This window comes from Wyeomyia smithii, chromosome 1, assembly GCF_029784165.1.
Source record: "Wyeomyia smithii strain HCP4-BCI-WySm-NY-G18 chromosome 1, ASM2978416v1, whole genome shotgun sequence".
NCBI classification, from domain to species: domain Eukaryota; kingdom Metazoa; phylum Arthropoda; class Insecta; order Diptera; family Culicidae; genus Wyeomyia; species Wyeomyia smithii.
Genome location: NC_073694.1, coordinates 115,327,745 through 115,352,254, shown reverse-complemented (window position 1 = coordinate 115,352,254; position 24,510 = coordinate 115,327,745). Strand labels below are relative to the sequence as shown.

General features: G+C 39.1%; 2 protein-coding genes and 2 pseudogenes across 2 annotated transcripts; all 4 read right to left on the bottom strand.

The window, feature by feature from the left end:
• Window positions 1-6,796: 6,796 nt before the first annotated feature.
• Window positions 6,797-8,335, bottom strand: LOC129717110 (uncharacterized). The gene has a single exon (XM_055666954.1). It carries the CDS (start codon window positions 8,333-8,335, stop codon window positions 6,797-6,799), a length of 1,539 nt encoding a protein of 512 aa, XP_055522929.1.
• Window positions 8,336-8,467: 132 nt separating this feature from the next.
• LOC129717109 (uncharacterized) lies at window positions 8,468-11,734 on the bottom strand. Its single transcript, XM_055666953.1, has one exon. It carries the CDS (start codon window positions 11,732-11,734, stop codon window positions 8,468-8,470), a length of 3,267 nt encoding a protein of 1,088 aa, XP_055522928.1.
• Window positions 11,735-17,783: 6,049 nt separating this feature from the next.
• LOC129717108 (uncharacterized) lies at window positions 17,784-20,560 on the bottom strand (annotated as a pseudogene).
• A 713-nt stretch (window positions 20,561-21,273) lies between these two features.
• On the bottom strand, window positions 21,274-24,058 carry LOC129717107 (uncharacterized; annotated as a pseudogene).
• Window positions 24,059-24,510: the final 452 nt, after the last annotated feature.

The following is a 24,510-nucleotide window of genomic DNA, read 5'->3' as shown; positions in this document are numbered from 1 at the left end:
AAAAATGTTTTCCATTCCAAGTGTCTCAGAAGTACATTAAACGGTAGAAACTGATGGAATATGTTTTATTTTATTTTGTTTGAAAAATCTACTCTCTAAGACACTTGTACTTGTTCTTTCGAATGTTGTACCAGACAATTTATTCGTTTTATTTACCACAATAATGTCCTTTGCCAACACTTGATTGAACACACAGTGGTCTGGCTTATATAATCGGACAAAAGACTGTATCGATGTTATTCAGTGATAATGAGAGCATAGGGATCTCAATCAGATACGCCACACAATTGACTCGTTGTTTCTGGGTTTGCGTCGTTTTGACAGTTCGACCATATATTTTCTGTCAAGTTTACATCATCAGAACGTGAACGTACCCATTGGCTGAAACTTTGCATAAACGTTTTTATAGGCAAAAGATGCCATGTTGTGCTATTGGTTTAATATTTTGAAACACAACTCATCTTTGAAAAGCTATTGAAAATGCCATTTCGGATAGGTATTGATGATTACAGATATTTTTAGAGGCAAAATTGTAGATAATAGTTTTGTTTTTCAAAAAAATATACACTCTAAAAACAAATTATTAATATTTTGAAAAAAAAAACCTAAATTAATCCACCTAGCGGTCAGCTTCAGCCTTTCTCATTTAAACTTATTATTTGTAAAAATAGATTTACATGAATGCTTAAATCCAAAAAGGTATATTCACTCTTTTGGTTCTAAAATATTGATGTTGTAATTAAAGTATAAAATATGAAATTTGACGTAATGTTAGTGCTTAAGAAATAGTGAAATATAAGAAATGACTCTTAATTTTGAACAATTTAATCACGAGAGATACCGGGAACGTTCAAATAGTACAATACCACATTTAAATCATGTTGAGGCCATATATATTGATCAAAGCAGCTATAGTGTTGAATAGTCTTTGAACTTCTTTTCTTTGCAAAACTTTTGAACAGTATATCAAATTTTTATGAAGTTTGTTATTTGTAAGTTTTAGAGATGACTCGTCTGTATGACACTAGTTATGTTCAAATAAGTCGTGTAATACTTGAGATAATAGACTTTCGTTGTTTTACAAATTAAAACATAACGGTTGCTTAAGTTTGATTACAATCAAATGAAAAGGGAACGTATGGGGGAGCCAAACTTTGAAACCACGTGTTCAATCATAATTCATAAGTTAACCCTTAACTATCCCGTTCATTTGATATCAATATTGTTCAAATCTGTTGTGTAGTTTCTAAGATAATGAAGTTTAGTGATGTTCACATTTCGATACATTACAGACGAAGTTACATTCCGATTACAGCAAAATTCAATAGGGTGTTATGAGGCAGCTAGACCTTTCACTTGATACTAATTCTGTGGAAATCGGGTCAACCATCTCTGAGAAAAATGAGTGAGCCCAAGTAGTCATCAGAATATGTTTATTTTCATAGCTGGATTTCACATTTTTAAACATAACAGGAAAAGTAATAATCCGATTTTATGAAAATCGGTCCAGCCATCTCTGAGAAATATGAGTGAGATTAAACAGTCTCCAGAACACGTTTCTTTCTGTAACTTCTGAACCATATGTTCAATCTTTATAAAATTCAAAAGTTGAGGGTTTTCAGGTAGCCCGTTCATTTGAAACCAATTTTGTTCAAATCGGTAGTGTAGTTTCTGAGATATTGATGTTTCGTGATTTTTACATTTTGATACATAACCTCTAAACTAGAAATCAGACTACAATAAAATTCAATAGGGTCTTATAGGGCAACTAGACCTTTCATTTGCAATTAATTTCATTGAAATCGGTCCAGCCATCTCTGAGAAAATCGAGTGAGATTGGGAGAGCGTTACACACACATACACATGCAGAAAATACTCAGCTCGTCGAACTGAGTCGAGTGGTATACGACATTCGGCCCTGTTGAGCACTTTTATATCTTTAGTTTTTGCAGTGCTTGCTATACTTTTCTAGGAGAAAGGCAAAAAGTGAAATGATAGAAATGACTTTTAATTTCAACTTCAATCCCGAGCAAGGCCGCAAACATTGAAATAGTACAATTTTAAATTTAAATGATGTTGAGGCCACGTATTTTGATCGTGGCTATAGTTTTAAACAGTCTGCGGGTTTCGTTTCTTTCTATAACTTTCAAACCACATGTTTAAACATTATGAAATTCATTGTTTAAGGGTTTGAAAGCCCATTAATTTGAATTCAACTATGTCCATATCTTCTAAGATATAAGAGCGTTTTTCACATTCTGACGCAGCGCCAAAACTAAAAGTTTGAATACAATGAAATTCAATAGCAACCTAAGCGGCAAATAGACCCTTCGTTTGACACCAAGATAGAAAGAATCGGTCAGACCATCTCTGAGAAAAGTGAGTGCGAAAGAAAGGTGCACATACACACGTACACACCCACACACAAACTTATACACCTATAAATGCATATATGCAGAAAATGCTCGATTCGTCGAACTGAGTTGAGTAGTATATGACATTCGGCCATTTCAATCATTTTTCTACCTTTTAATTAGCCAGTGATCGTTAGGAGAAAGTCAATATGTTTACTTTCATTATGTGATTTCACATTTTTATGAACAACGGAAACAGTTACAATCCGATTGCAATGAAATTCAATAGCAACCTATGGGGCAACTAGACCTTTCATTTGACACTAATTTTGTGAAAATCGGTTCAGCCATCACTGAGAAAAATGAGTGAGTTTAAACAACCTCAGGATAACTTTTCTTTACTTAACTTTTGAACCAATTGTTCAATCATAACGAAATTCAAAAGTTAAGGGTTCTGGAGACAGCCCAATCATTTGAAACCAGTTTTATTGAAATCGGTTGTGTGGTTTCTGAGATATTGATATTTCGTGATTTTTACATTTTGATACATAACCTCTAAACTAAAAATCCGATTACAATGAAATTCAATAGCAACCTATGGCGCAACTAGCCATCTCTGAGAAAAGTGAGTGAGAAAACAAAGTTGCACATACACACACACATACACACATACACACATTCATACATACATACAGAAAATGGTTAGTTCGTCGAAAGAAGTCGAGTGGTATATGACATTCGGCCATTGGGACCACTTTTATACCTTCGGTTTTTCCAGTGATTGCTATACCTTTCTAGGAGAAAGGCAAAAAAATAAAAGCAAGTTATAAGTTAATTATCCAAAACAGCCCATTTGAAAAAAATGATTTTTGTATAAAAACGCCGAAAGTTTACCTGAACAACGAAACCGGCCATGGAGAAATCAGAAAAAAAAGTTATAATTTTTTTTTAATTTAATTTTTTTCACAGAGTACATTTTTTTTCGAAAAACAAAGTTATTATATTATTTACAACTTTGCCAGATACACTATGCCAATCAAATAAACCATCTTGACTGTAGAAATATACTTAATTCCCCATAGAGTGCTCTATTGGAAATTAAAAATATGTCTACAGTTAAAACGGCATAGTGTCTTCGGCAAAGTTGTAAATAATATTATGTCCTTCCAAAAAAAACCTTAAAAAAATTGAAAATATATTTCTTTTTTTCAAATTTTTGCCTTTCTAGACAAATTTTTGCCTAGAAAGGTATAGCAATCACTTGCAAAACCGAAAGTATAAAAGTGCTCCAAAGGGCCGAATGGCACATATAACTCGACTTAGCTCGACGAGCTGAGCATTTTCTGTATGTGTGTGTGTATGTGCAGATTTTTATTCTCACTCACTTTTCTCACAGATGGCTGGACCGATTTTCATGAAATTAATTGCAAATGAAAGGTCTTGTTCCCCATAAGACCCTATTGAATTTTATTGTAATCGGATTTTTAGCTTAGAGGTTATGTTTAAAAATGTGGAAATCATGAAACATCAATATCTCAAAAACTACACAACCGATTTGAACAAAATTGGTCTCAAAAGAACGGGCTACCTAGAAAACCCTTAAGTTTTGAATTTCATTAAGATTGAACTTGTGGTTCAAAAGTTATGACAAAAACGTGTTCTGAAGACTGTTTTATCTCACCCATGTTTCTCAGAGATGGCTGGACCGATTTTCATATGATCAGTGTCTAATGGAAGGTCTAATTGCCCCATAAGACCCTATTGATTTGTTTTGCAATCGGACTATTACTTTGCCTGTTATGTTAAAAAATGTGAAATCCAGCTATGCAAAGGAACATATTCCGAAGACTACTTGGACTCACTCACTTTTCTCAGAGATGGCTGACCCGATTTCCACAAAATTAGTGTCAAATGAATGGTCTAGCTGCCTCAGAATAACCTATTGAATTTTACTGTAATCGAACTGTAACTTCATTTGTAATTTGCCGACTTGTGAAAATCACGAAACTTCATTGTCTCAGAAACTACACAACCGCTTTGATCATTATTATCAGTTGAGCGGGCTAGTTAAGGGTTAACTGATGAATTATGATTGAACATGTGGTTTCAAAGTTTGGCTGCCCTACACGTTCCCATTTCATTTGCTTATAATCGAACTTAAGCAACCGTTATGTATTAAATTGTTAATAAAACAACGAAAGTCTATTATCTCAAAGATTACATGACTTATTTGAACATAACTAGTGTCATACGAACGAGTCATCTCTCAAACTTACAAATAACAAAATTCATAACAATTTGATATGTGGCTCAAAAGTTATGGAAAGAAGAGAAATTCAAAGGCTATTTAAAACTATACCTGCTTTGATTGATATATGTGGCCTCAACAAATTCAAATGTGGTGTCGTACTATTTGAACGTTTCAAGTTCATTGATTCCTTGCGGTTTGTTTGAAGTCTGCAAATGCACGACGAATCGGCCATAGGATATGATCAAAGTCAAATAACAAATCGTTTGAAATGATTGGTTTTATCGAAATGACAACATCCTCGTCTTTTGGCTTCTGTACATCGCCCTAATTCTGAATATATTCATATTGGGTGGTATTCTGTCATTATCAGCAGACTTTCTGGCATCAATCTGACACCGGAAATACCCATATTGGTAGGTATTTTTGGTTGTTTCCCAGAAACTAAAAGTGGTCGTCTTCAAATTCAAAATAGTGTCCAGGGTCAATGTTTGGTTTCTATGCATCATCACGTTTACGGAAATATCCATATTGAGTATTTTTCGGTCATTTCCGACTGTTGCCTATAAGTTTCCATTTATCAATTCAAAATGGTGCCTGAGGTCAATTGTTAGCTCCTTACATCATTCTGGTTCCAGAGATACTCATTGTTCGGAACAAGAAACCAGCCGTGAATCCACTTTTAGTTCTAAGTAGATCAAAGCTACAATTTTATTAATAATTTTAGTAACTTAACAAACAAAAATATTTTACAAACTCACATTTAGTTTCTTCCTTCCTCCTGCGGATTTCTTCGCCTTATCTTTCCCTAGCCGACTCTCTGTCTCAAATCAACTCCAGATTTTCTATATTTTAAATTTTAAGATTTCAATGTTTTATTTTACTTTAGGTTAACGTTTAAGCTATCGACTTACTTTTACTCGTCAATCCTACAAATTCTCCCCCGCAAGGTTTTTAACTCGGTTTGTCCTGTCGTGCTGTTTTATGTAACGTTATTTCAGTATTATATTTTAATTTGTTTTAATTTTAATACCTGATTAAGTCCCACTTAATTTTCGCAACTACCACCGATCCGAAATCCAAGAACTTGTAGAAAAACTTTTTTTAAACTTCATTTGACTTTCACCTTTTAATCTCTAACTTTTACCTTCCTTCGTGATTAAGCAATTTTATCTAATTGACGTTTTTGATTGCTATCTCACTTGCTATCTGTCTGATCCCGTGACGCTTCGCTACCAACCTTGATCCCGTGACGCTTCGCTACCAACCCGTGACGCTATCATCTCTGTGGTAAACCCTACGGGTGGTCCAACGGTGTTGTCCCGAACATTCCCCGGCCCGTAACTCTGGTCCGGTCTATATCCGGCCCAGTGTTGCTGTCACTAATTTCCAACACCGCCAATGTTGTGGTTCCTCTTTTTATCAATCCCGTCTTTGTGCGAACCCACGCTTGTCGAATCCTTCCATCACTCGAGACAATTGGCTCCTCTACAATCCCCCTAACCCATGATTTCCTTGCGTTTCCGTCGGTAACATATACCAAATCTCCTGCCTTGAGAGGTCGTGATTCTTCGAACCATTTCGTTCTCTGGTTTACTGATGGGATATATTCTTTTATCCAACGTGTCCACATTTCGTCCGCTATTTGTTGCGTGCGTTTATATGAGTCGCGCAGAGCTTCTGCTGGACGCGGGGAAGGGGGAACGCTACATGGTTCGTTGGGTGAAACCCCTCGCAAAAAATGATTCGGTGTCAACGCATACGTTTCTCCAGATTGTTGAGACACATACGTGAGCGGGCGGGAGTTTATTATATCCTCTGCCTCAACGATACTGGTCTGCAAAATTTCGTCCGTGAGCCGCTTCCCTTCGTTAAGCACCGTCAACGCCTCCTTGACCGAACGCACCAGCCGCTCCCAAACACCACCCATATGTGGGGTCGCGGGTGGATTGAACGACCATCTGGTTTGTGCGTTCGTTAGCTCCTCTGCGCAATCTTTTGCGACATCATGAATGGTCTTTACCACTTCCTTACTAGCTCCTCGCAGATTTGTCCCGTTGTCCGAAAAGAACTCGGTTGGTGGACCTCGTCTACCCATAAACCGCCTAATCGCCATCAAGCAAGACTGGGTCGTCAGCCCATACGTGACTTCCACGTGTACAGCCCGCATCACTAGGCAAGTGAACAACGCGATTCATCTTTTTTCCACATGGCGATTCACTGTCACCTCGAATGGACCCAGATAGTCGACGCCGACGTGGCTAAACGGCCGAAGATACGGCGCAAGTCTCTGCACCGGTAGCGGTGCCATTCTGGGACAATGTGGTTTGTTTCGCTGAACTTTACACCACATGCATGACGAAGACACTCTTCGGACCAATGCATCAACCTTCGGTATTAAATATTTTTGCTTCAACTCATTTTTTACTGTTTCACGGTATCCATGGCCAAATTTTGAGTGATAATGATGGGCCAGCAATTTCGTTACTGCATTTTCAGCCGGCAAAATGATTGGGAACCGCAAATCAAATGGTAGATATTTCGCTCGTTCTGTTCGTCCCTCCATTCGGACCACATTGGTTTCATCCAAAAACGGCGATAACTTATATAGACAGCACGATTTTTCCAGGGAAAGCCACTCGGTGACTGGGCGGTCTTTGTTATGCATTAGCACCTTTAATTCAGGTCCGTATGAGTCCGCCTGTGCCATTCTAAGCAAGTGCGATTCAGCTCTCTTGTACTCTTCTTGCTGGAAAGGAACACGTACACTCAAAACGCTTGCCATCCGTTCCAATATTTTCTTCTGACGGTCTGTGGCTCTTAAAGTTTCGATCGGCTGCTTTCTCACCTTTCGTCTACAATTAGACGCAAATCTAATCACTGAAGCAACGGTTCGTACCAGCACGGTCCATTTCGAGAATCGTGAAGGATCTATGAACTGGCCTGGCAAACATATGTCATGTAACAAAAGATGAACGTGTAGTTCCTCCGTAGTATTCGCTGGTGGCATGCATTTTCGTGGCCACTTTTCTTCCGATTGATACAAAAATGCGGGCCCTCGAACCCACGAGCTGTTTGAGCTTAAATCCAACTCATTTCCCCACTTTGTCAATTGATCCGCTATATTAAGCTTTGTCGGTACCCAATACCAATCGGTCAGCTTTGTTAAGCTGAGAATTTCTCCAATCCGAAATCCGACATATTTCTTATAGTTCCGCTGATCGGATCGAATCCAGGACAAAACTGTTTGCGCATCTGTCCAAATACATTGCTTGCCGATTGTGAGACTGTGATTTTCGCGTACTGTGCGTGTTAAACGTGCTCCCAGAACTGCTGCCTGGAGTTCCAATCGAGGAATAGATACCAGCTTCAAAGGTGCAACTTTAGCTCTACTCATTATTAGTGTGCACATAATTTCGCCTCGAACTACCGCACGTAAAAACGCCACGCATCCATAAGCCGTTTCGCTAGCATCCGTGAACACGTGGAGCTGGATATCATGTACCTCATCAGACCGCGCGTTTCCAAAGTAACTTCGGGAGATACGGAACGTCTTAATTTCTGGCAGCAGCTTTGCCCATTTAATCCATTTTCTGAAAGATTCCCTATCTATCTTCTCATCCCAATCACAGCCCATCCGCCATATATCTTGGAGTAACATCCACCCAAGAACTGTAAACGGTGACAAGAGACCCAGTGGATCAAACAACGACATGACAAAGCTAAGAACCATTCTTTTTGTCGGGCATAATTCATCTTGAAGGATCTTGCGAAACTCTGCTCTCGACGAGGTGGAAAATGAAAATTGATCCCGAAGAGGTTCCCAAACTATTCCCAAAACACGCTCAAACTCTGTGTTTTTTTTTTAATTTTTGTTGAAATGCACTGCTGCATTCTCACTTCGCTCTCCCATTTCCTCCAAAACGGTGCTAGAATTCGACACCCAGTTTCTAATGTTGAATCCTCCCTTAGAATGAATAAATTTCACCGCCTTAGCCCGATCGATCGCTTCAGCTACGGTGTCCGCACTATCATAATAGTCATCAACATAATGTCGATCGACAACAGCTGCTGCTGCTTCCGGAAATTTTTCTGCGAACCGCCCTGCGTTCACATTTTTGACGTATTGCGCTGAGCTCGGGGAGCACGTTGCGCCGAACGTGAGTACGTCCATCACGTACACTTGCAGCTCGTCATCGCTTGTCGAACGAAAAAGAAAACGTTGTGCAGATTTATCTTCATTTCTAACGCGAACCTGGTGATACATCTCCTCGATGTCTCCTCCGAACGCAACCGGCTTCTCTCTAAAGCGGCAAATTACTTTCGGGAGGGATACAAGCATGTCTGGCCCTTTGAGGAGCTGTGTATTCAATGACACTCCCCGTACGCACGCTGCAGCATCCCAAACTAGGCGTACCTTTCCCGGTTTTCGCGGATTAACTACCACATTTAGTGGCAAATACCAAACTGCTGACGATGGCGTTCCGGATAGTTCTTCCTTTGTGGCTTTGTGGGCATACCCTTTCGCCTGATAATCGTCTATCTGCTTGCATACGATGTTTTTTAACACCTCATCTCGCTCCAACCTTCTTTCAAGAGCCTTTGCCCTTCGCACAGCCATTGGATAGCTGTCTGGAAACCGTCGTTCGTCCTTTCGCCAAAGTAACCCCGTTACGAAACGATCTCCCACTTGTTTTGTAGTTTTTAGTTGTATCGCTTTTGCTCTTTGGTTTTCCAGTGATTCTGGAACAGCGAAGGTTGCAACTCCCGCCTCATCAAGGACATATTGCGCTCGCATCATATCGTGCAGTTCCTGATTGCTAACCGATTCTGTGACATGTAAATTGAGGAAAGTGGCCGCATTTTCCTTTTGCCTTTTTTCTGGCCCGTAGACCGTCCATCCCAGTCTAGACCGTACTGCGATTGGTTCACCAGGTTGACCAATCCTTGACTCCTGCGGCGCGAACAAATGCAGATTATCCAGCCCTATTAAGATGGCTGGCTCTTCTCCTACGTGGTCGGCTACTGGCAAACCTGCTAAATGCGGAAATCGTGTCCCTATTTCAGCAAACCGGAGACTCTGTTTCGGCAAAACCAGCTTGGAGACTGTGCGGACATTTTCTAAAGCAAACTTATCGCTCGATCCCTGTGCAGAGAGCATTAAAGTAATTCTGCGCGAATCGTTCTCATACCGCTTAATGTCTCCCGTCCAGGTAACGATCAATGGTTCTGGTGCACCTCTTACCTTCAACTGATTGGCTACTGATTGTTCTATCAGCGTACTAGAGGATCCTTCATCCAAGAAAGCCAATGTTTTGACAACTATATTTCCTGCGTAGAGGGTCACAGGAACCATCCGAAAAATCACTGATCGACGAAAATTTTCGTGTGCGTTACAGTTGACTTCCATTAGTCGAACCGATTCTTCCCTTCGATGCAGCAGCGTGTGGTGATTACCGTTGCACTCACCGACTGTACAGCGTAGCTTAAAATTGCATCGACTGGTTCCATGATTATTTAAACAGAGAACGCAGAGCTTCAGCCTTTCTACAGCCTTCATCCGGTCTGTCAGGTTCATTCGTTTGAATTCATCACAAAACCTGAGTTTATGGTCGGTTCGTTTGCAAATCCAACACGGCTCGCCACCACCATCCGTTTGTGGTTGAGCCAGTGCCTTCTGCGCCGCCCCATGCATATGCACGAATTCTTTTCTCTTTGCACCCGCGCTCCCGCTGAGTTTAACTGGTTGAGCTTGTGGTAAATCCATGCAGTCGGAAACCTCTGATACATCCGATACCACTTCAGTCATAAAGTCAGTGAACAACCTTAACGGAGTACCGTGTCGTCCCCGCTTATACCGGACCCAATCCAGTTTGTAGTTAGTCGGTAGTTTTTCTACCAATTCCTGCACTAACATGGGGTTGTTTAAATGATCCGTTAATTGAGCAGCTTCTAAATGATCGCAAAGTTGCTTAACATTGATTCCAAAATGGATAAATGTTTTCAAATTGTCCGAGTCAGGGGCTTGTGTTTTCCGTACTTTCAATAACAATGCCCTCAGCAACTTTTCTGGCCTTCCGAAAAGTTTACGAAGGTCTTCTACGACATCTGGGACCGAGTCCGGGAGCACTAATCTACTTCTAACCGCTTCTAACGCATCCCCTTGCAGGCTGTCCTGCAACCTTTTAAGGTTATCTAAATTTGTAAACCCGCACGCTCTTGTTGTATGTTCAAAACTACTAATGAACAAGGGCCAAACTTCAGGCTCACCCCTAAATGTTGGCAAATGTTTCGACACCACCTGCCGTGCCGCTAACTGATCTTTCGTTACTCTCGACTGCCCCGGCCCGTCTTGCCTTCTGCTCTGGGATCTCGGATCACTCAGCTCAGAACCACTCTCAAGTGAATCATGTTCCAATTTATCATCTGGCCTATCCTTGTAACTCACCGTCGATCGCCTTTCTTCATCTTGGCGAATCGAATTTAAATCTTCATATTTATTTATTTCTTGTCTATCTACCCAACTTCTTATTCTATCTCTTTTAGCTTTATCGGATCCCGCTTTCGATCCACCAGCTGCGCCTTCATTCATCAGCTGTTGTAGATGTGCAGCGCTTGCATTCATACGCTCCCGTAATAGATCCCTCTTTCTCAGAAACTCTTCTTCGGCTGCTAGCTGGCGGTCCATTAATTCCGGCTCCTGCATCAGCTGAAGATCTTGCAACTCTCTTTCTTGCTGTAGTTCCTGCTCACGCATTTCTCTTTCGCGTTGTATCTGTTTTCTCTTCCAGGCTCTCTGTAACTCCAATCGTTTCGCCCGAAGTATCATCTCTTTCTCCAATGCTCGCTCTTTATCTCTCTGCTCTTCTTCGAGTTGCAATAGTTCAGTGTCTAGAATAGAACTGGCACTGCGAGCAGATTCCGCATCGCTACGAGCACTACCAGTCTTCTTACCGGGTTTCTTATTTCCTTTCGGAACCTTCAGCTGGCTGTCGGACTTTTTACACTTGGGGCAGAACCAATCTACATCACGTATATCTTCACCGACACCAGCGCAGGAAAAATGCGCCCATAAGTTGCAATGATTACAGCTTACCATATGGTAGTCGTCCTCTTCCGGACCGTTGCACATCAAACACTAGGCAGGAGCCTCATCCATACCTTTTAGAGAACCGGTTGCCATCCTTTGAGGTTGTTCCTGATAAATCTTTGATTTTGTTCGGAACAAGAAACCAGCCGTGAATCCACTTTTAGTTCTAAGTAGATCAAAGCTACAATTTTATTAATAATTTTAGTAACTTAACAAACAAAAATATTTTACAAACTCACATTTAGTTTCTTCCTTCCTCCTGCGGATTTCTTCGCCTTATCTTTCCCTAGCCGACTCTCTGTCTCAAATCAACTCCAGATTTTCTATATTTTAAATTTTAAGATTTCAATGTTTTATTTTACTTTAGGTTAACGTTTTAGCTATCGACTTACTTTTACTCGTCAATCCTACAAATTCTCCCCCGCAAGGTTTTTAACTCGGTTTGTCCTGTCGTGCTGTTTTATGTAACGTTATTTCAGTATTATATTTTAATTTGTTTTAATTTTAATACCTGATTAAGTCCCACTTAATTTTCGCAACTACCACCGATCCGAAATCCAAGAACTTGTAGAAAAACTTTTTTTAAACTTTATTTGACTTTCACCTTCTAACCTCTAACTATTACCTTCCTTCGTGATTAAGCAATTTTATCTAATTGACGTTTTTGATTGCCATCTCACTTGCTATCTGTCTGATCCCGTGACGCTTCGCTACCAACCTTGATCCCGTGACGCTTCGCTACCAACCCGTGACGCTATCATCCCTGTGGACAACCCTACGGGTGGTCCAACGGTGTTGTCCCGAACACTCATATTGGATAGTATTTGTTTATTTTAGGATGTTTTTCACAAACCGGTAGTCACCATCTTGGATTTCAAAATGGTATTTAGGATACTGGTTAAAGAAAAACTCATATTGGGTGATATTTGGTCACTTTGAACTGTTTTTCAGAAGCCGAAAGTCGTCATTTTGGACTTTAAAATTGCCTGTGAAATCAATTTCTGGCATCTGGGCGTAATTTTGGTTCCGGAATCATTTATATTGAATGGTATTTGGTCATTTCCGGCTGTTTGCCAGACACCGGAAGTCATCATCTTAAAATTCAAGATTGTGTTTGTGATCAATTTTTAGCTTCTGTGCATCTTTCTGGTTCCAGAAATACTAATATTTAATGGGAATCGTCCATTTCAGGCTGTTTTCCAGAGACCGGAAGTTACCATCTTACAATTCAAAATGTTGTCTGAAGTCGATTTGTGGCTCCAGTGCATCATAACGGTTCCGGAAATACCCATATTGGGTGGTATTTGGTCATTTGCCGCTGTTTTTCCGACACCGGAAGTCGCCATTTTGGATTTCATAATGGCATTTGTAGACAATTTCTGGATTTTAAACGGCATACTGGTTAAAGAAAATTTCATATTGGGTGGTATTTGCTCATTTTCTGCTGTTTTCAGAAACAGGAAGTCGCCATCTTAGAATTTAAAATGCTATCTGTGGTCGATTTTAGCTCCTGTGTAATATTCTAGATCCGGATATTATTATATTGGGTAGAAATCGGCCATTTTCGGCTGTTTTCCAGAAACCGGAAGTTGCCATCTTACAATCCAAAATGTTGTCTGAGGTCGATTATGGAACATATTTGTTACCACTAAAAACATTCACCTGCCAATATGGTTCCATTTAGTTGATTAGTTCGCGAGATGTGCAGAAATTTGTGAAGAAACATGTACTTCCAGAAGAGGGAGGGGCGTCAAACCATTATGGACATATTTGTTACCTCTAAAAACATTCACATACCAAATTTGGTTGTATTTTCTTGATTGGTTCTTGAGCTGTGCGAAATTTGTGTTTCATTTTCATGGGATACCTCCCTTATAGAAGAGGGAGTCGGGTTTCAAACCATTATGTACATATTTGTTACCACTAAAAACATTTACCTGCCAAATTTTGTTCCATTTGGTTGATTAGTTCTCGAGATGTGCAGAAATTTGTGTTTCATCCAACTATTATGGACATATTAGTTACCCCTTAAAACATCCACATGCCAAATTCGGTTTCATTTGCTTGGTTTGTTCTTGAGTTGTGCAGAAATTTATGTTTCATTTGTATGGGACCCCTCCCTTCCAGAAGAGGGAGGGGACTCAAACTATCATAGGAACCTTTATCGGCACCAAAAACCTCTACATACAAATTTTCACGTCGATCGGTTCGGTAGTTTTCGGGCCTATATGGATCAGACAGACAGACTTGACTGCATTTTTATATGTAAAGATTACAACATCAATATTTTAGAACCTAAAGAGTGAATATACATTTATTGGATTGAAGCGTTCATGTAAATCTATTTTTACAAATTAAAAATTGAATGAGAAAGGCTGGGTCTGACCGCTAGGTGGATAAATTTAGGTTTTTTTTTTATTTTCAAAAAATGATAACTTATTTTTCTTGTGATCGGACTGGTTTCATTGTTTTGGTAATCTTTTGTTTGCGTTTATTTGAAAATTTTTTGAATAATTAATTTTAAATTTTTCTTAAATAAATAATCAAATAATTTTTTTAGTGTAATTTTCTTGGATAGACAGAATTATTATCTACAACTTTGTCGAAGACGTCACACCAATCAAACGAACCGAAGTGCTTTTTTCATTTTATACTCATTTTTCACAATATTATGAACCACCCTATAATGACATTAGGAGACAATTTTTGGCCCCTGAGCATCATTCTGGTTCAAGAAACACCCATAATAGGTGTTATTTGGTCTTTTCGGCTGTTTTCCAGAAACCATCTTAGAATTCAAAATGGTGTCTGTGGTCGATTCTAGCTCCTGTGTATTATTCTGGTTCCAAAGGATCTCATTTAGGATGGAAACGGCCATTTTTGGCTGTTTTTCAGAAACCGGAAGTAGCCATCTTGGTTTTCAAAATGGCATTTGGAGACAATTTCTGGCCTCTGAGCGTCATTCCACCCATATGGGGTGGTACTTGGTAATTTTCGGCTGTTTTCCAGTCACCGGAGATCACCATCTTACAATTCGCAATATTGTCTGAGGTCGATTTGTGGTTTCAGTGCATCATAAATATTCCGGAAATACCCATATTGGGTGATATTTGGTCATTTGCCGCTGTTTTTCAGAAACCGGAAGTTGCCATCTTGAATTTCAAAATGGCATTTGGAGGCAATTTCTGGCCTCTGAGCGTCATTCTGGTTAAATAAACACTCACATTGGGTGGTATTTGGTCATTTTAGACTGTTTTCCAGACACCGGAAGTTGCCATCTTACAATTCAAAATGTTGTCTGAGATCGATTTGTGGCTTCAGTGCATCATAACAATTCTGAAAATACCCATAGCAAAGCAAAGCAAAGCCTTGGTGCTACATTCCGTATCGGAATTCGACCTTCTGTTTTACTACACACAGACTTCGCAGCCGACTGTTAAAAGTACAGGACAATTCCGGGGTTAGCGCTACGATCCTACTGACACTAACAGTCTCTCCCGAGCCGGGACTCGAACATACGACGACTGGCTTGTTAGACCAGCATCGTACCTCGAGACCAGCTGGGAGATTGAAAATACCCATATTGGGAGGTATTTGGTCATTTCCGGCTGTTTTTCAGAAATCGGAAATCGCCATCTTGGATTTCAAAATGGCATTAGAAGACGATTTCTTATCTCTGAGCGTCATTCTGGTTCAAGAAACACTCATATTAGGTGGTATTTGGTCATTTGCCACTGTTTTTCAGAAACCGGAAGTTGCCATATTGGATTTTAAAATGGCATTTGAAGACAACTTCTGGCCTCTGAGTCGCCATCTGTCAATTTAAAATGTTGTCTGAGTTAGATTTGTGGTTTCAGTGCATCATAACAATTCTGGAAAAACCCATAATGGGTGGTATTTGGTCATTTGCCGCTGTTTTTCAGAAACCGGAAGTCGCCATCTTGAATTTCAAAATGGCATTTGGTGACCATTTCTGGCCTCTGAGCGTCATTCTGGTTAAAGAAACACTCATATTAGGTGATATTTGCTCATTCTCGGCTGTTTTCCAGACTTCAGAAGTCGCCATCTTACAATTTAAAATGTTGTCTGAGTTAGATTTGTGGTTTCAGTGCATCATAACAATTCCGGAAATACCCATATTGGGTGGTATTTGGTAACCGGAAGTCGCCATCTTGAATTTCAAAATGGCATTTGGTGACCATTTCTGGCCTCTGAGCGTCATTCTGGTTAAAGAAACACTCATATTGGGTGGTATTTGCTCATTCTCGGCTGTTTTCCAGACACCAGAAGTCGCCATCTTAAAATGTTGTCTGAGTTAGATTTGTGGTTTCAGTGCATCATAACAATTCCGGAAATACTCATGTTGGGTGGTATTTGGTCATTTGCCGCTGTTTTTCAGAAACCGGAAGTCGCCGTCTTGGATTTCAAAATGGTTTTGTATTTGGAGATATGCCAGAAGAAGAAAAGATGTCGAACCATTATGGACATGTTTGTTACACCTAAAAACATTCACCTGTCAAATTTGGTTGTATTTGCTTGATTGGTTCCTGAGCTGTGCGAAATTTGTGTATCATTTGTATGGGACCCGTCCCTTATAAAAGAAGGAGGGGTATCAAACCATTATGGTAATATTTGTTAACCCTAAAAACATTCACCTGCTAAATTTGGTTCCATTTATTTGGTTAGTTCTCGAGATGTGCAGAAATTTGTGTTTCATTTCCTTATAACCCCTCCTTCACATAAGAGGGAAGGGTGTCGAACCATCATGGACATATTTGTGACCTCTGAAAATATTTACATGCCAAATTTGGTTCTATTTGGTAGATTGGCTCTCGAGCTGTGCGAAATTTGTATTTCATTTGTATGGGACCCTTCCCTTATAAAAAAAGGAGGGGTGTCAAACCATTATAGATATATTTCTAACTCCTAGAAACATCCACCCGCCAAATTTGGTTCCATTTACTTGGTTAGTTCTTGAGATATGCAGAAATTTGTGTTTCATTTGTATGGAACCCCTCCCTTCCGGAAAAGGGACGGGTGTCGAACCAATATGGACATATTTTTCACTCCTTTAAACATCCACATGCCAAATTTGGCTATGAACGATGCGGAACATTGGAACGGAAGCAACATGAAGTTATTGAACGGAAGTTCAACTATGAACAACGATTATGGCTAGTGGATTTATACAGACAACGCCCCCTATTATATTTAAACGAAGCAAAAACCGCTTTCGAAAAGCATTTCAAAAAAACTATTTCTGCCTCATCCGTTTGCAGAATTCTCCATAGCGAAGGCTTCACAGGGAAGAGCCTGGAACGGAGGGCCATCCAGATCCGGCAGGATGATATTTACAGATTTTGTTTCGAACTAAACAATTTGAACTGGGATTTCTTCAATTTAATGTTTTTAGATGAAGTTTCGTTTGATAATCGTGGTATGTTGCGTACTCATGGGTATGCGGCTAAGGGTAAAAAACTGGTTTGCAAGGGAGAATTTATTAGAAAACCTAGAGTTTCTTGTCTTTGTATGATTGGTCAAGAGGGCATGTTAGAATGTTCATACACGGAAGGCACTTTCACCCGAATGATCTTCTTCCAACATTGCAAGCAGTTTGCTCTAAGAAGTAACTACGTAGAAACATACCCCGGTTGTCATTTAATTTGGATTCTCGATGGTGCCCGTATACATTGCAATGACAAAATTGTAGGGTATTTTCGTTCATTGGGTTTATTTATTATCTTTCTGCCAGCATACGCACCTTTCTATAACCCGATCGAAAATGTATTTGGACTAGCTAAGAGAAAAATGCAACAACATTACAGAGAGAATAATATCCAGGATCTAAAAGTTTTAGTAGCAGAGATTATGAGTTCTTTTTCTTCGTTCAGCATGGCCAAATTGTTTAAAAAATGTGGTTATGTTCATGGAGGCAAATTCGATCCGACAACTGCAGCCCCAGAAGATCTGATTGACATCACTTTAAACATACATAGTTAAGATTTTATTAGATTGTTTGGTTTGCGAAACTTTTCTATAACATTGCTAAATTGTAATTGAATAAAAGTATACAGAAAAAAGTGAAAAAAACTTAGATGTGGTCAACGTCTTCAGCATCGGTGATTTCCATGCTCAATGCCATGCCTCCTTGATTTTCTTGAACGCTTGCAGACGACTCCATTGCACTGATGAGGGTTTCGCTTAGCTTATCTCTTATCTCGAGAGCCTCGAGGCGTTGTTTTACTATTTTTATCGTTCCGCTGAAGTGTTCAAAGCTCGATTCTAGTACGTTAAAAGCCTGCCGAAGAGCCGTGATCTCCTCGTGAAAACTATTATTTACACCATGAGCTACATTCAATTCTCGTCTAATAGCGGTGATACGTGGTCCTTCTTTCGCGCGAAACAAATGCGATAAATGCTGAGGTGGATGATTCTTCATTGCTTCTCGTAGGTGAGCAGGAGCGTTCAAAATACTGTTGGCCCAGAATGACCAAGCCATTCCATACCCATCCAAGTGATCACCGTGTGTCGTTCTGAGCTCATCAGATTGATCAAAAACTGCTTAAGTCATCGCTGCTCCGGATCTATCCTTTTCTGCTGGGTCAATCAACATGTCCTTTACTGAATTCCAAACAGCCCGGCTGCTTATTGAGAGCGAGTAAATATGCAAAAACATAGAAATTTCTTTGCCTCTCCAACTTTGCAAAAGAGAAGTCTTTTCATCGCTTAATTTATCGAGGGTATAATTTCGCCGACCAGATTGGAAAAGCACAAACTTGTGAAATTCTTAACAGAATGATGTCACACATCAACGAAAATTCAATTTTTGCGAAAGAAACGATTTGGATTTCGCCATGGGCATTCCACAACTCATCAATTGCTCAGAGTTACTAATATGATACGAGCTAACAAATCTATTCCACTAGAGCTGCTCTTTTAGACATAGAAAAAGCACTCGACAGTGTTTGGCATAAAGGTTTGATTGCGAAATTGCAAACTTTTAATTTTCCAATTTTCCTAATCAAAATTTTAAAAAATTATCTTACTGATCGAACTCTGCAGGTTGTCTATCAGAATTTAAAATCTGATAGACTTCCTGTCAGAGCAGGTGTACCTCAAGGTTCAGTCTTGGGTCCAGTCCTGTACAACATATTCACTTCAGATCTTCCTGATTTGCCTCCAGGATGCACAAAGTCATTGTTCTGCGATGACACAAGCATTTCCGTAAAAGGAAAAAGTCTTCGTGTCATGTGCAGTCGATTGCAGAAAAGTTTAGATATTTTTTCTTCTACTTGCAAAAGTGGAAAATCTCTCCCAATGCTTCTAAAACTCAAATGATAATTTTTCCGCATAAGCCTAGGGCTTCTTTTCCGAAGCCAAACAATAATCACGTTGTCAAGATGAATGGGGTTATTTTAAGTTGGTCCGACAAGGTTAAGTACTTGGGCCTAATTTATGATAAAAAAACTTATTTTCAAAGAGCACATTGAGAGTATACAAGCCAAGTGCATCAAATATACGAGATGTTTATATCCTCTCATTAACAGGAATTCTAAACTTTGTTTAAAGAACAAACTTTTGATTTACAAACAAATTTTTAGACCAGCAATGCTTTATGCTGTACCGATCTGGTCAAGTTGGTGTTCAACAAGGAAGAAAACGCTCGAAAGGATTCAGAATAAAATTCTAAAAATGATTTTGAAGCGTCCTCCTTGGTTTGGTACACTCGAATTACATAGACTTATTGGTGTTGAACCATTAGAAGCTATGTCAAATAAAATTATTAACAATTTATGTTTAGCGGGGGCCTAGTGTGGTTGGTAACGTCTCCGCCAACCACGCTCGACGCCTGGGTTCGAATCCCACCGCCGACATAGGTGTCGATGGTTGTGAGGTGGCGCGATCCACTCACAACCAACCCAACTGGTCTAGATTCAATCCTAGCCGACACCGGGAGATTTTCTGAGGCGAAAAATCTCTGGGATCACGCCTTCCATCGCATGAGGAAGTAAAGCCGTTGGCGCCGGTCCGTTGATAAACGGGTCGTGAGTTAGGGACCTGGGTGTGGAGTCGCCTCCCTGGGCGTCGGTAATTGGCCACAACAGTGGCGGAAATAGACCGACGGAAAATAAGCGAGAATAAAAAAAAAATTAACTTATTAACAATTTTCGACAAAAATCGTTCCAATCCTCAATTGCTTCGAAAAGCTCTCTTTATAGCCAATAAGTTAGCATTTAAGTTAGTTGTAAGTTTACTTTCTTTTCTTGACGAGTAGGTTTAAATCCCTACGAATGATAAGTCCTAATTGCGAAAGCAAACAAATCCTAACAATTAAAATTACAAATTTCTAACAGTGTTGAGAAGTCACCATTTGTGATTGGACACACATACTCATTATTTACTTAAGCTACTAACAAATCCCCCCTTTAATAATAATAATACAAACTTGTGAAATTCGCTTTCGATGGGTGATTCGTGAGAGTTCCATGATGGACTTGATGTTCCATCAGCGTTAGAAACGAACACAACTTCACGAGCCAAATATTTCTTCGTTAAATTCCACGCTTTTTTCACGAATTCACGACTACTTCCTGCTGACAACTCCCAGCGAGCAACATAGGTTCCTGAAGATTGTCCTTTGAATTGTCGCTTGTGGACTAGCAAAATGCAGAAAAACAAAACGTCACAACTATTTACTGCTTTTCTGCCACTGCTACTGCTGCTGTCTTCTAACGGATCAATTGCTGAGTTATCCACTTCGTCGTCGTTTTCTACCTCCTCCAAATTGTAATCAATAATCGATTCTCCAACCGAATCTTCAGTTGTTTTGTAGAAAAATTCATCGTCGTCCTGCTTCTCTAAATCCATGTTCTCTACGGTAATCCTTTTTTAATTATAATGTTTAATTTATTGAATAATCACTTGAAATCACTCACCGAATTGTAAAATATTGAAAAATCCAACGTAACGAAAATTTAAGCCAGCACAAAAATAAACAACCGCTTGTTACCTCTGGTACAAATCGAATCACAGCAGACACCGACTAGTTGAAATTTTTTATGATTTTTTTCTGAATTTACTAAATAGTATGTAATTTATTTTTCTTTGCAGACAAAATCTGATGCAAAATTTTAAACTCAATAAATTTATCAAGTTTGCACCATTTAATCGCTCAACTAAATAATGGAAATACGATTCTACCACACAAGTATTTTGTTTTATTCAAAGCTCCAAATATCAAGCGGGAACTGTGGAACAACCAAGAGAGCAGTGTGAGCATATTTTGATGAGACAAAATTATTTCACTGCGAGTCTGCGAGTGAGAGGTTAAATGCGCAATATATATATAAATATATATATATATATATATATATATATATATATATATATATATATATATATATATATATATATATATATATATATATATATATATATATATATATATATATATATATATATATATATATATATATATATATATATATATATATATATATATATATATATATATGTGTGTGTATATATTACTCTTGGTGCTACATTCCGATTCGAAACTTGACCTTCTGTTTATTTAAAACTTAGATGTGGTCAACGTCTTCAGCATCGGTGATTTCCATGCTCAATGCCATGCCTCCTTGATCTTCTTGAACGCTTGCAGACGACTCCATTGCACTGATGAGGGTTTCGCTTAGCTTATCTCTTATCTCGAGAGCCTCGAGGCGTTGTTTTACTATTTTTATCGTTCCGCTGAAGTGTTCAAAGCTCGATTCTTGTACGTTAAAAGCCTGCCGAAGAGCCGTGATCTCCTCGTGAAAACTATTATTTACACCATGAGCTACATTCAATTCTCGTCTAATAGCGGTGATACGTGGTCCTTCTTTCGCGCGAAACAAATGCGATAAATGCTGAGGTGGATGATTCTTCATTGCTTCTCGTAGGTGAGCAGGAGCGTTCAAAATACTGTTGGCCCAGAATGACCAAGCCATTCCATACCCATCCAAGTGATCACCGTGTGTCGTTCTGAGCTCATCAGATTGATCAAAAACTGCTTAAGTCATCGCTGCTCCGGATCTATCCTTTTCTGCTGGCTCAATCAACATGTCCTTTACTGAATTCCAAACAGCCCGGCTGCTTATTGAGAGCGAGTAAATATGCAAAAACATAGAAATTTCTTTGCCTCGCCAACTTTGCAAAAGAGAAGTCTTTCCATCGCTTAATTTATCGAGGGTATAATTTCGCCGACCAGATTGGAAAAGCACGAACTTGTGAAATTCTTAACAGAATGATGTCACACATCAACGAAAATTCAATTTTTGCGAAAGAAACGATTTGGATTTCGCCATGGGCATTCCACAACTCATCAATTGCTCAGAGTTACTAATATGATACGAGCTAACAAATCTGAAGGTTATTCCACTAGAGCTGCTCTTTTAGACATAGAAAAAGCATTCGACAGTGTTTGGCATAAAGGTTTGATTGCGAAATTGCAAACTTTTAATTTTCCATTTTTCCTAATCAAAATTTTAAAAAATTATCTTACTGATCGAACTCTGCAGGTTGTCTATCAGAATTCAAAATCTGATAGACTTCCTGTCAGAGCAGGTGTACCTCAAGGTTCAGTCTTGGGTCCAGTCCTGTACAACATATTCACTTCAGATCTTCCTGATTTGCCTCCAGGATGCACAAAGTCATTGTTCTGCGATGACACAAGCATTTCCGTAAAAGGAAAAAGTCTTCGTGTCATGTGCAGTCGATTGCAGAAAAGTTTAGATATTTTTTCTTCTACTTGCAAAAGTGGAAAATCTCTCCCAATGTTTCTAAAACTCAAATGATAATTTTTCCGCATAAGCCTAGGGCTTCTTTTCCGAAGCCAAACAATAATCACGTTGTCAAGATGAATGGGGTTATTTTAAGTTGGTCCGACAAGGTTAAGTACTTGGGACTAATTTATGATAAAAAACTTATTTTCAAAGAGCACATTGAGAGTATACAAGCCAAGTGCATCAAATATACGAGATGTTTATATCCTCTCATTAACAGGAATTCTAAACTTTGTTTAAAGAACAAACTTTTGATTTACAAACAAATTTTTAGACCAGCAATGCTTTATGCTGTACCGATCTGGTCAAGTTGGTGTTCAACAAGGAAGAAAACGCTCGAAAGGATTCAGAATAAAATTCTAAAAATGATTTTGAAGCGTCCTCCTTGGTTTGGTACACTCGAATTACATAGACTTACTGGTGTTGAACCATTAGAAGCTATGTCAAATAAAATTATTAACAATTTATGTTTAGCGGGGGCCTAGTGTGGTTGGTAACGTCTCCGCCAACCACGCTCGACGCCTGGGTTCGAATCCCACCGCCGACATAGGTGTCGATGGTTGTGAGGTGGCGTGATCCACTCACAACCAACCCAACTGGTCTAGATTCAATCCTAGCCGACACCGGGAGATTTTATGAGGCGAAAAATCTCTGGGATCACGCCTTCCATCGCATGAGGAAGTAAAGCCGTTGGCGCCGGTCCGTTGATAAACGGGTCGTGAGTTAGGGACCTGGGTGTGGAGTCGCCTCCCTGGGCGTCGGTAATTGGCCACAACAGTGGCGGAAATAGACCGACGGAAAATAAGCGAGAATAAAAAAAAAAAATTAACTTATTAACAATTTTCGACAAAAATCGTTCCAATCCTCAATTGCTTCGAAAAGCTCTCTTTATAGCCAATAAGTTAGCATTTAAGTTAGTTGTAAGTTTACTTTCTTTTCTTGACGAGTAGGTTTAAATCCCTACGAATGATAAGTCCTAATTGCGAAAGCAAACAAATCCTAACAATTAAAATTACAAATTTCTAACAGTGTTGAGAAGTCACCATTTGTGATTGGACACACATACTCATTATTTACTTAAGCTACTAACAAATCCCCCCTTTAATAATAATAATACAAACTTGTGAAATTTCCTTTCGATGGGTGATTCGTGAGAGCTCCATGATGGACTTGATGTTCCATCAGCGTTAGAAACGAACACAACTTCACGAGCCAAATATTTCTTCGTTAAATTCCACGCTTTTTTCACGAATTCACGACTACTTCCTGCTGACAACTCCCAGCGAGCAACATAGGTTCCTGAAGATTGTCCTTTGAATTGTCGCTTGTGGACTAGCAAAATGCAGAAAAACAAAACGTCACAACTATTTACTGCTTTTCTGCCACTGCTACTGCTGCTGTCTTCTAACGGATCAATTGCTGAGTTATCCACTTCGTCGTCGTTTTCTAGCTCCTCCAAATTGTAATCAATAATCGATTCTCCAACCGAATCTACAGTTGTTTTGTAGAAAAATTCATCGTCGTCCTGCTTCTCTAAATCCATGTTCTCTACGGTAATCCTTTTTTAATTATAATGTTTAATTTATTGAATAATCACTTGAAATCACTCACCGAATTGTAAAATATTGAAAAATCCAACGTAACGAAAATTTAAGCCAGCACAAAAATAAACAACCGCTTGTTACCTCTGGTACAAATCGAATCACAGCAGACACCGACTAGTTGAAATTTTTTATGATTTTTTTCTGAATTTACTAAATAGTATGTAATTTATTTTTCTTTGCAGACAAAATCTGATGCAAAATTTTAAACTTAATCAATTTATCAAGTTTGCACCATTTAATCGCTCAACTAAATAATGGAAATACGATTCTACCACACAAGTATTTTGTTTTATTCAAAGCTCCAAATATCAAGCGGGAACTGTGGAACAACCAAGAGAGCAGTGTGAGCATATTTTGATGAGACAAAATTATTTCACTGCGAGTCTGCGAG